The 12,908-nt window shown below is 40.1% G+C and overlaps 1 protein-coding gene across 1 annotated transcript; it reads right to left on the bottom strand.

The window, feature by feature from the left end:
• Positions 1-414: 414 nt before the first annotated feature.
• Positions 415-6,741, bottom strand: NEUROD4 (neuronal differentiation 4). Its single transcript, XM_008586297.1, has 2 exons — positions 6,463-6,741; positions 415-1,419 (listed from the first exon to the last, which is right to left on the bottom strand). The coding sequence occupies exon 2, from the start codon at positions 1,408-1,410 to the stop codon at positions 415-417; it is 996 nt and encodes a 331-aa protein (XP_008584519.1). The 5' UTR covers positions 1,411-1,419; positions 6,463-6,741.
• Between the last annotated feature and the right edge of the window lie 6,167 nt (positions 6,742-12,908).

Raw genomic sequence — 12,908 nt, 5'->3', positions numbered from 1 at the left:
TTTCCTGCTATTGCTCTATTCTCTCAGTTTCAAGAACTTTATAAGAGTGATCACCAAAGTTACAGAATTTCAGAACCATGAAGGACTTTAGAAATCATCTAGACTTAACACAATTGCCTCATATTACCGGTAACTAAACAAAGGCCAGAAATGGAAAGTCAATGAGTGTTTGGCACCACTGGAATATGTCCCAGGTCTTCTGTTCTATTTCCACATGATTTTAAGCCATCAAATCTTAAAATAAAGAAATCAATACGACATGAGAAGTTGATGAGAAAAAAGGGTGACAGATGTGGGCAGGCCTATTGATATCTACCGATAGGGTTCCCTTAACATCATTGAATTTTCACCTCAACCCACTTGAATTATGTAAGATGTCCCCACATCATTCTCTGAAATGCTGTTCTTACTGCCCTAATCAGTGAAGATTGTATTGAGTTGGGTCCCAATACCATGGTGGGGGTAGGAATCATAAGACATGTCTATAGGAACATCATAGCGGGGGGTACCAGCCTGAAAAGGAGTTGAATGCACATGCCCTGAGCTTAGACTTGCAGAGGGGTAATGTGGCATGAAGCTATAGGATTTTTCCAGGTCAGGAGAGCCATCTTGCTTCAAGGAGAAGTTCCCACTGATGCTCAGGGGTGGAGTGAGTGGGCCCTCATAAGGGGGTGTACTACAGTCAGGTGGATGACTCCCAAAGGATGATTCTCCCAAACTCTTGAAAACTTGGGGCTTGAGATGAAGAAGATGTGTTTCCATATGGCCATATGGAGGGCTGGGGAGCCCTGGTGACTGATAGTTGAAGTTGTGGACAGAGATAGCAGAGTCACAAATAGAAGATTTTTCTTCATGCTTCTCCGGGAGGACAGACTGAGGACCAAGTTGAAGGCATCCAGCCACCAGGTTACTTGTAGGCTGAGAGAGCCCTTTACAGAGCATCTCCACAAAGCCCTTCCCTTCTGGTGTCTGGCCAGTCTCCAGGACTTCAGACAAAGCCCAAATATAGTTCCTGGCCAGTCTAAGAGTCTCTATCTTGGAAAGCTTTTGGGTTTTAGAGTAACATGGCATGACTCTCCTCAGGTTATCCAGGGCATCATTCAGGCCATGCATCCTGGTCCGTTCTCTTGCATTGGCCTTGACTCTTCGAGCCCTGAATCTCTCAAGGCGAGCTTTGGTCATCTTCTTTTTCTTGGGACCCCTTCTCTTAGGTTTCTCGCCATCATCTTCCTCCTCTTCATCCTCTTCAATACTGTCATGCTCTTCAGTTAAGCTGCCAAGCATCCCATAAGCACTTGGTCTTCTCTCCTCCTCCTTCATCTCACTTTGAGAGCCCAGACCTTTGTCCATCCAGGATGGCGCATTGACCAGCTCCACCATCTCCTTGGATTTCACGTAGGTTTTTGCCATTTCCAGATTCTGTAAAAGAGAAACAGCAAAGGTTAATTTCTGTGAACTCCTGTTTAGATTTAAAACTAAACTTTCTTTTTATACTTTGGATATAGAACACACAGTTTGCATTGGGATTAAACTTATAATTATCTTCTGCAAGGCTTCCATTCCAAATGACTAATCCAAGACTCAAAGAAATGCCCAGGACACTCACTAGCTATGGCATATTATAAGAAAAATCAGTAATAGAAAAAGAAGATTGACTTGATTATTCATTGCAGTGTTAGTGCCTAACTCTTTATTCTCAGGGTTTTTTTAATCTCATGTATATTTCAAAGAAAAATAACTGGTGTACCCAGTCCAAACATATTTTTCCTTCTTTCCAGAGTTTATAACATAAAGGGAAATAGACAACATGAGCATATAAATTATTGTCCACATAGAAAAATTTCTGAAAGTAAAAGAGGATGCTAAAATAATTATTATTGTATAATATCTATATAATAATTATTATCACAAATTAAAAAGCATATCAAGCAACTGCACCATAAAATAAGTGAAAACTGTAGCAAAATCATTTAGACTACCTATGTTCCACAAAGGACTGTTAAGCCTTTATTTAGAGGCATTTAACATACATCTAACTGATAATATCCTGTGTTTCTCACTGGCACTGCCAACTGGCGGCTTCAAACATCTCCTAGGAAATGGCCATCGCACAACTTGCTGGTACACCATAAAGCCATCAGACATTTCTCTCACCATCACCAGAAGAACATTTTGTTTTTCAGTAAGCACCTTGTGTTCTGTCTAATGTTAGTGGTGTTAGAGATGCAAGTGACATGGTATCTTGAAAGGATCAGGAAAGGAAAGTAGGATTATCACAGATCATCTTTCAGACTTGCCCATGTGTTAAAGTGAAAACTCTTTTCATTGCATATGCATCTCACACCATCAGACATGACCACAGCAACAGCTAGAAGTACAAGCCAGTGGTCTACCAAACCCATCCAAGATTATTTTAGTGCAGCTACTATAATACTTTATTAAAAATGAAACATCTGGAACAAATGCGAAACTAAAAAGAACATAGTGACTACAGACATAAATGAAGACTATTTAAGGAAAACACAGAAATAGCCTGACTACTTTTATTCACTTGCCTAATAGATGCTGTTTAATCAGAATTTTCTATGCAAACTTTGCTATTTGAAAACTATTTAAAAACCAGAGTGACTGGTGGTTTAGTAAACATTTTGCATCCAATTCTGGAAGAGTTTGAGTTATTTTGAAATTTCTTGGGCAATTTGAAGGTATACAGTTTACAAAATAGAAGTATCTGATAAGTTTCATTGGGGCATCCCAGTTTGCCACCTATTCTTTGAAACATTAAACCCTGCATTACCTTTGATTATGAGACAGAGGAGAGCATGATAAATGTTTGTGTTTTTTTAATTTTATCTTTGAAGCTTGAGCCTCAAATCAATGAATGTAAGGATTAGTACATAGCTTTTAAAAATATAAATATATGATTTGATTTGTTTCTGGTAATTGGAGCTTGTTTTCCTTGTAACCCCATTTACCTCCTATAAATAATTAATGTTACTGCTCTGCGAAAACAGCCTAGGTTTCATGTTAATCAGCATGGAAATCATGTCAGCTTGACTTACTCACTTAATAAGGCTTCCTGGGTAAGCAGCTTTATTGAAAACACACATTGGAACTTATTGGTCAACTGGCTGCCCAGGCCAAGTCAGAAAATCCCACTTTTAATATGGATGATGGAGCTTGTGTGCTGAGCTGCACTTCTAACTCAGGCAGATATCCAGAGGGAGGATGAAGGACCTAATTAACTTTCTGCCAAAGTAACACAGATCTTCCAGAGGCAGGTGCACTCTGAAGTCAAAGAGAAGGGGATGGGCTTGGGAAACCTAATGCTCCCCGTGTAATTATGGTAACATTTGTGCAGCATTTTAAAGTTTACAGAGCACCTTTGCATCCATTACTTTATATGTTCTTTGTATCTCTTTGAGGGAGATAGAGATTGTTATGCTCATTTTATAGTCATGGTCACTGTGGGTAAGGCATACAGCTGGTAGAGCAGGACATAAAGTTCTTCTGATTCCAAATCCTAGGTTTTATGTTTTTTCTCCTTTCTTCTTCCGTCACAGCTACAGGAAGAAAGAAAAGTATTTTGACTTCAGGAGATGCAGATGAATAGTAGTAAGTCAGCAGGAGTGACCGTCTTCCAAAGGGACGCTAGTTTAGGTACTCTCTGAGGTGCCTGTTAACTTTCATATTTCGGGACTCCTTCCTCTTCCAATGTTTTCCTTATTGCTTTGATCCATTTATTCACCCACATTTTCTTCTTCATCCTTCTCCATTTCCTCCTCCTCTTCTTTCTCTCATCTTTATTATCACTGGGTCATACTTACATGCATGGAGAAAAGAACAGGAAGTAAAAGAAGGAAGGTATAAGAGAGGAGAGACTCCTACATTGCCTCTGGATTTGAGTGCTATCCCAGCCTGTGTATTTGGCCCTCATCACTGTTCCTATCCCTTGTACATCTGGACTCTTGCCAAGATGCATCAAAACTCACCCCCATCAAGAAGTGGGACTGGAAGAATAGAATAGACCACGCTTTGCCTTGAACATGTTTGGTGGTTTCTGTAATAGTCAAGGAGCTATTTTTAAATCAGATTATCAGTAGATATAAATGAAGAACCAACTGGCTTTGGCCAAAACAATAAAAAGGCAACCAATTTTCACCATTGTTCTCTTACTAACCATGGGAAGAACATAGATGGCTCCAGGTTAACTTCTTCTGTTCCCATAGGTACTGGTCTGTTCACTGTGAGAGTATCCCATGAGCATTAGCGTGGTTTCAAAAGAATGGGAGCTGGAATAACACGGATGTGGACTCGTCCCAATTCTTCTAATTCCTGGTTGTTGGTCTCAAACACATTACATGAGCTCTCTTCTTTCATTTCCCTTTTTATAAAATAAGGGTAAGCTATTTTTTACATGATTCTTGTAAGACAAATAAAAATATGAGAAAGGATTTTGTAACTTTAAATGCTGTAAAACATTATCCATATATTCATTTTGGGTTTTTTCTTGGGTTTTCTTATCTAAACTAGCCACATACACATTTGTTTATTCAAAAATAAAAATTGTTTCTCATGGGTAGATAAAGAAAATAGACTACTAATAGAGTACCTCTTATTATGTGCATGTTATCTCCTCTGATTAGCTTAGAAGATTATCTGACAATTGCCCAGTAGCCTGCCCTTTTTCCTAATGTTGGCTAGACAGCACAGATTCTGGAGTCAGATTACCTGGGTCAAAATTCAGCTTCACTACTTACTACATATATGTGACCTTAGGCAAGTTTCATAACCTTTATCTGCCCCATCTCCTCTTCTTTAAAATGGCAACAATAATAGTCCTACTTCATAGGATTATTGTGAGTATAAAATGAGTTAATATATTTAAAGCACTTTCAATGGTACCAGACATCATAAATTTCATGTGTTAGGTATTATTATTTCTAAACTTCACCCTGAGCCTTTCTGGCCACTTGGACAAGAATAACTATTCTTAATACCTGTGCTTAATATTGATTTCATATCAACAAAAGCCAATGGCTCCATTCAACACCCATTTCAAAAAACTCCTGATGCACCTACTCCCTTCAACCTCCTAATGAAACTAAGTATCAAAGGCCCTGTTCTGCTGCAAGGGGTGAGGAAACCGAATTTATCAGCTGTCTCCACTGGATTAACTAGAACTCTTCCTTTATATTCAAGAAGAAAGTTATCTCCCTAATTTTCATTCTGTTCTATATTTGGGAGAAAACTGTTGGTTGGACACTCCTACTCAGTCACATAAATTTTCAGGTTCATGAAGCTTCCGGTGGATTACAGACAACCTTTGGCACGCAGATATTTTTACCTTTGATAAAACATTGCAAATACGACTTTCCCACCAAAACCAAATGGCAGAGCTCTGAGGAGAAAATGAAGTGTCTCTCAAATAGAAGTAAAAGCCAAGACTCCTCTAAGAAAAAACGAACAAACAGAAAACTTTATCTGATCTTTTTCCACCTAAATATTTTCAAGGCATCAAAAAGGTTATCAGGCGGCAAAAAAAAGACAAGCACCCAGTTTTAGATTTGAGTACTGCAAATGTGTGTGGTGCAGTTCTGAGTGTCATTAAGAAAACCAACTGGGTTCTCTCCAGACCAGGCACCTGAATCTAATGTGACTTTTAGCCTGTTAAGGAACCATCTCAGAGGTGTGCTGAAAGAAGCGTGAAACTAAGACCGTCTTCCATCATTCACTTATTATACAAGCACAGAAAAATTACTTTAATTCTTTTACCTTTAGGGCAAAATGGAAGTAGTCATTTTGCCTTTTGCACATCATTTAGAATTTTTCATGAAAAGCAAGGAGATGATGCAAGCACAAGTGCTTTGTAAAATTGTTATACAAATACAAGGGCTGACGATTGTTTTATAGAAGCTCTTCAGGAAAGTCTGTAGTGCTCTCTCACAACATATCAAGATATACAATCTTCAGGTTTCCACAACTCCTAGAAAAGAAATTAGCTCCCCAAATATACTAGAAGCAGACTCAAATACGACAAAAATCAATGAATACTGGCTCTGGGGACAAAATCCATCCCCTCCCCCACATACATATAAACACATTCTGATCTTATAAATCCAATTTTAGCCTTTGATCTTGATATTTGGATTTTCATATACACCTACGCAATATATCCTTTTTTTTTTTTTTTTTCTTTAAAGATGACCGGTAAGGGGATCTTAACCCTTGACTTGGTGTTGTCAGCACCACGCTCTCCCTAGTGAGCCAGCCGGCCATCCCTATATAGGATCCGAACCCGTGGCCTTGGTGTTATCAGCACCGTGCTCTCCCGAGTGAGCCACGGGCCGCCCCCCACCTCCGTCAGCCCAGAAGAGGCTTGCCTCAACCTCTCCTCTGGGTCTATGGAAACTTCCCACACAAACTTTAGCAGCCCCAGTACCACTCCATCCGCTGGCTCACCTCAGTCAGTGGCAGTTCCTGGAGTGAACTCTGTCAATCTGTGTCCTGGAGGGCAGTCAGAGAAGCCAATTGCCCCTGACCATTCAGACTGTGGGAGAAGGAGGTGCTTTCAGCGATCCATGTTAAATCCAGGGGCTACCTATTAGAGATTCCACCAGGTCTGCTTTCTCTGACTGCTGCTCCCTCCTTGGAGTTCTGTATGCTCCTGCAGGACGCTTTGGGGCTGATGCCTTCGTAGCAGCTGGTTTAGTCGGTCTTCAGTACCTCTTCTCCCTGGTTAGCTCCCCAGGCTGGAGCTTTCAGGACCACAGCCTCTGGGCAGCTCCCGCGCTCTGGCTGGAGCCTCCGACTTGAGGCAGTTTTTGATTGTTCTCCCAGCTGACCAGGGAGGGGTGGGGCTGCCCTCAGTCTAACTCCTCCCCTTCCCCAGCCGAAAGACACGCCCACTTCAAAGGGCTCCTCTGGCCAGGGCCAGCTTTGCCACTCGTTTGTTCGTTCGTGTGTTGTTTGTTTAAATAGAGATGGGGATGGTGAAAGGGGAATAGAAAAGGAGAGTTGCTGAAGTTGAGGGGTAAAGAAAAAGAGGGCTGAAAACACTTATGGTTAAAAAGGTAAGAAGTGGGAGTGGATCAGGGTGGCAGAATGGGGAAAGAAAATTGGGGATAGATTTGGAGAGCGAGCTAAGGGCAAATGAAACTGCTGGCCCACATCTGAAAAGAATAAAAAGATGAGAAAGATACATGTTCAGGACACAGCACCAGTGACGGCTACCTAACAAAAGTGGATTGGTGTCTTTGGCTTTTAAACTTCAGAGTTCTAAAATTAGAATGAAGAAGTGTCTGTGTCTCCCTTCTTTTCAATAAGTCAAACTTATTCCCATCTAAAACTTTTTTGTTTTAATTTGTGAATATAGATAAAGCTACATTTGTTGTATTGTTCTTTCAACTTTATGTTTATTTGAAATTTATAAAAACAAAAGGAAAATAAATAAAACCCTTCATCTTCAGGACATTTAGCTTCTTGAACTACAAACTGGGATCCATTATTGTTTTTCAAAACTATGTCATTAAGCATTCAGGTAAAAATAAATAAATAAATAAAGCCTACCTAAGTGGTAATGAGTTTGGAAGGAAAGAAGAGTCATCACATAATTACTAAAACCCCTTTGATATTATGAGGTGGAATTAAGTTAGTAGGAGATAAAAAGAAAATTACATCTGGAATAATTTAAAGAAAATATATAAATATACATACTACCTTATTTAAAACTTTACCAAGGACAAATAAATAATTGTGAGTTCATTTCAAGATGTCAAGGATTTTGTAATCATCTAGTGATTCTAAGAAGGAAAACGATGATGCTTGGATTAAGCAATTAGCTGAATGATCTTGAGTAAGTCAACTTTACTCTGGGCATCAGTTTTCACATCTGTAAAATGAGCTGATCACTTAAGTTTTTTCCATCAGTAGCATGATAGAATTCTGAGTCCAAGCTCAACTTCTTTTTGAAATTGACTTGAAGAAAATTCCCCAGGATTTGGGGGAATCACTTGCTCTGCCAGTCTAACTGGCACATGTATCTAACAGAATTAAAGAGCTATAAATACACCTTGTGTACAAGGAATGATATGGAGGGTTAAAACAAAAAAAAAATAATTTTACTGCCAATAAATTTGAAAAGAATACCTTTGGTTTGACATTAGTTAATATTTTTTAAAAATTCTGAAATAGGTGTCTTCAAAGCCATGTCCATGGATTTATAAAAGTTGGTCATATTGATGGTGTTGGTGTCCTGCTTGTGAAATTTTCAGGGGGAGGAAAGAGTAGCAGATTAGCCAAAAGGTGAACATAAGATGAGGGTGAGACAGAGCATTCTGTGGAGGTTCTTGCTTTCTCTGACAGATGTAAGAGGCTGAACACAATAGGATTAGCCTCCAAAATGCATTCCATTGTGTGTCTGTGTGTGTGTGCATGTGCACACTCATGCAGCATTGGGAAGGAGTTAAGGACATTGAATTTTCTTTAAAAGCTGCCTTTTGCAGAGGGACGGTGGAATCTTTTTCATCAGGGTCACCCTCATTACAACTCCTTGATGGTTGTGCACTTGGCTGCTCAACTCTGAGGGGTAGGAAGGGGCAGAGGGGGGTGTGCAGCAGCAAAGGAAAAGAGGTGGCGACTGCCCTAAGAAAAGAGAATACAGAGTATTTGCATTTACTCTTCTCCTCCCACATGGTTCCTGAGCCAGAGGGCCCATCCCCAGCCCTTCCTTCTTTCTCGGCTGCTTTTTGTAAAGCTCTGAGCTAACCTGTTACAACCATCTGCTGAGTGGGAAAAGGAGACCAGAACTGAGTTGCTGGCCCACAGGCCTGACGCCGGGAGCCAGTGAAGCAGAGAGAAGGAAGGCAACAGGCAGATTTATGGGCAGCAATCTGTTCACCCTACCCCCACCCCAGGCCCCTCTGCCAGGAGACAACCTGATAATCCATCAACCTCACTAATGAATTAATTAGTATTCCCAGTAATCCTGTTCCCTAAAGGAGACCTGCCTGCGGGCCCCTAAGGGGGGCAAAAACTGCCTTCTTTGGCCAGAAACTGAAGACCTGGGACCAATGTCTGATATTAGGCCCCAGAGTGCTAAGCTGAAAGCCACAGATCCTGTCACTAACAGTCCCCAGATGTCCCTCCTTCTCACCTTCCCTTGGGAGACCACTAGCTTTTGCTGAATTAAAACCAATACTGCCAACAAATGGAGTCCAGAGGCATAAATCAGGAACAATAGAGAGTAGGAAGGTGAACTTCCAAGAAATAAATGATTCAGGCTGCCTGTATTTAGGATAAAATTTGAGCAGATCCTAAAGCTGCTTTCCAAGGACTAGGCACTGAGACCTGGGTCAAGGTTGGGGTGGGGTAGAATGTGAAGGAAACACAATCCCTGCCTCAAGAAGCTCAGTGTTCTGGTAGGGAAATGCTACAGCTTCAAAAATAATTGTGAAACAGGTTTTAAAAAGTGATTTGTTACATGAGCCTCTCTTGAATAAAGACTGGAGTAAAACACAGACGTGTCAGCTGGGTTTCTGAATAGTCTGGAGAATGGCACTGGGGAGATTCAGTAACCCTCCCTCACAACTGCAAAGCCCTTCACTCCTTCTAAAAACTCTGTGAGGCAGTGGGATGAAGAGAAAACACTTGAGAGGAAGGAAACCTGTGTTCTGAATCTTAGTTTGCCTCTGTGTGGCTGTGATGACTGCTCTAACCTCTCTGGGCCTCACGTTCTTCATTAGTCAAGGACCAGGTTGAATTATGATCTCTCAGGTTCCTTTTAGCTCTAACATTCAGAGTTGATGACATAGTTTAATGTCACAATTCCTTTTTGAGAGTGAATGATACTGGCCCATTCAATGGTGTGCAGACTGATTCCCCAGTTTTGAATAAGAAAATAAAGTAGGCTAGTGACAAAAGTGGGTCTAGAAAGCAGGTAATAAATTTGGGGGTCCTCTTCCTACCTAGATTATTAATCCGTATTGGGAAGGACACATGATTCAAACTTCTCTTACACCATTCATTCAAGGTCTGTGTGTTTGGAAATACACAGGGTATAGAGTGACTCATTCCAGCTAAACAAAACTACCTGCATTTGTTTAAATCTGCTGGGAAACATCTGTACCTTTGAAGTTCTGTGTCATCAGCCTTCAGCATCTCTGTCTCCACTTTCTATACCCAATCTCTAAGAGCAAAGCCCTCTAGGATTTAATTGAATCCTAACATTGTCATTTACTAACCATGTGACTTCAGACAAGTCATTTATCTCGCTGGGCCTCAGTTTCTTCACCTGTAAGTTGGAGGTAATAATGCTTACCCAGTAAACTTGCTCTGAGAAGTATGTATGAGAGAATATGTGCAAAGTACCTAGCATAGGCTCTGGCACTTAGCAAGTGCTCAATAAATGGGAGTTATTATTAGAAGCTCATCGTAAACATTGAAATCTGATTTATCACCCCTTAGAAATTAAGGGAGGACCAGCCCCATGGCTCACTCGGAAGAGTGTGGTGCTGATAGCACCAAGGCTGCGGGTTCGGATCCTATATAGGGATGGCCAGTGCGCTCACTGGCTGAGCGTGGTACGGATGACACCAAGTCAAGGGTTGCAATCCCCTTACCGGTCAAAAAAAAAAAAAGAAACTAAGGGAAAACTAATGTCAGGATCTCCTTATAGAGGTCTTGTCTCTGTGCTCCTATCTCAATTCAAGTATATCTTTATTAAAATAATGACCACACTATATTAATTTACCCAACAAATGTGTTTTGTACATGTATAAAGCCCTAGGCACTGTACAAGATTCTGTGAATACGGAGCTGAATAAAATTTCTCATTCCTAACCAACTTTCAGTACAGTAGCAGAGGCAGAAAACAAAATATATAAATATAATCCAAAAACTCTACTTTTCTGTGTTTGACTTTCTAACATAATCATATGTATGTCCAAGGAGCCATTATGAAGCAAAAATCTTAATTTCAGTAAAATTAAATGAAAAATGTATTATCGATGCACTAAGTAACCAATGATTTAGCCAAACAATGGAATACCATTGCATTTGCATGAGTTGGTCTATACATACTAATAAGAAATGTACTACATGTACTAACATGCTGTGGGGAGAAATGCAAAACAAATTATAGAGTTATAGGGTTAATACGATACACTTAATTTTAAAAATGTACACCATACATTAAATAATACCTGTATTTTAAAGATATATATATACGCACACAAACTGATAATGGTGAGTCTCTATCTCAGGATATCTCGGACTAAGATAAAGAAGATTGAGGTTGGGTAGTTATCAAATGAGATTGTTTTCTTTCTGTACAAGTATAATCTACTTACACATAACCTGTGAAAGTGAAATTAATTGCAAAACATAATTAACATGTACTATATTTTTAAAAAGTAAAATATGTTATCTTATATGTAAAATCCCATTCCCCACTCATAGCCAAACTTATTTTCAGGAAGGTATCTGATAACCACAGCGCACAACACCAAACACTGAAGTGTATGTGCTAATATGACTCCTCCATGAAAAGATCTCTACGTTCACTCCCACCAGCTCTCCCCTCACACACACAGCCTCAGGGGCATTCGCCTATCTTAGGAGCAAACAGTAAGTTGAATTTAAGAGGCTTAAGTCATGTGACTCAAACCCTGAGAAATATATGGCAGAGGGCAGTGAGGGTTTCCTGAGAATCCAGATTTAATTTGTACCACTGTCAAAAAAAAAAAAAAAATAGGATAAAGAGGTGAATAAAAGCAAGTCCGAACGTCAAGGTAAAGTCAGTCTTCTGGGCCCCGGGCACTTTCAAAGTCAAACTCTATTACTCCAAAAGAATACTCCACTGTATGAGGACTGTCCTCTTGCATCAGTGGTAGCTTTGAGTGGTCTGCTCCATCAGGCCAGGGCTCTAGTCATGTCAGCTCTCCTAAGAATTCATGACTTGGGTGAGGTAGAAGCGAATGAGAAGAAAGTAATTACCAACTGTAATGATTATAGCTAATCCTTATAGAACACTTTTCATGTCGAATGCTATTTCAACTTAAGTGCTTTGCATGTTTTAATTTATTTTATCTTCACAACAGCCTAATGAGATAGTTGTTGTTGTTGTTGTTCTTGTTCTTCTTCTTATTATTATTATTATTATTATTATTATTCCTGTTTTAAAAATAAATTAATGGAATACAGAGAGGTTACATCATTTGCCCAAGGTCACACGGGAGATGACGGTGCAGTAAGTGATGGTGCTGGAATGTGGATACGGCAGCCCACTTCCACTACATTATACTGCTATTATGTAGCCAGTAACTGAAAGTTAGCTATAAACACAGAATCTGTTCTCTGGATGTTCCAGCAAGGACACCGAAAGTAGTATGATTAATGGTTGGTTTTTTTTGGTGACTCAGCCTGAAACAGCTGGCTGGATGGCACCCTCATCTGGTTCCCCACTGTCCAGGATATGTTCAGAAGAACCATATTTTGCCCACAATATGCTTGCCTGAGATTGAATTTCAGGAAAGTCTTTTTACTCCCACAGCTGATAATGCGATGTGTGGGAATGGTAGTATCTTGGTCCCTACAGGCTCCTACAACAGGAAAGATACCCTCCCACTCATCTGACCTTCCTTGGGCCCCACCTTAGCCTAAATCTCATGTCCTAAGACAGTATTTTACAAATCCAGAGCATAAAGAATAACCTCTCTTATGAAAATAATATACAAAAGCTTTTAGGATTTGAGCAAAGCAGAGTGTTGAAAGGAGACCACTGTGGAGCTAGATACATAGCTGCAGAAGCAGGTCACATACTGCTCACCAGCCCGAGATTCATCTTCCAGGTGGGATTTTCCCATTCTCCCGCTAATTTTAAGGGAACAAAAATGTCAAAAGAATAGAAA

Source organism: Galeopterus variegatus, unplaced genomic scaffold (assembly GCF_000696425.1).
Source record: "Galeopterus variegatus unplaced genomic scaffold, G_variegatus-3.0.2 Scaffold3928, whole genome shotgun sequence".
In the NCBI taxonomy this organism is placed as follows: domain Eukaryota; kingdom Metazoa; phylum Chordata; class Mammalia; order Dermoptera; family Cynocephalidae; genus Galeopterus; species Galeopterus variegatus.
The sequence above is the reverse complement of the archived record's forward strand: the minus strand, read 5'-3'. Positions and strand labels throughout refer to the sequence as shown.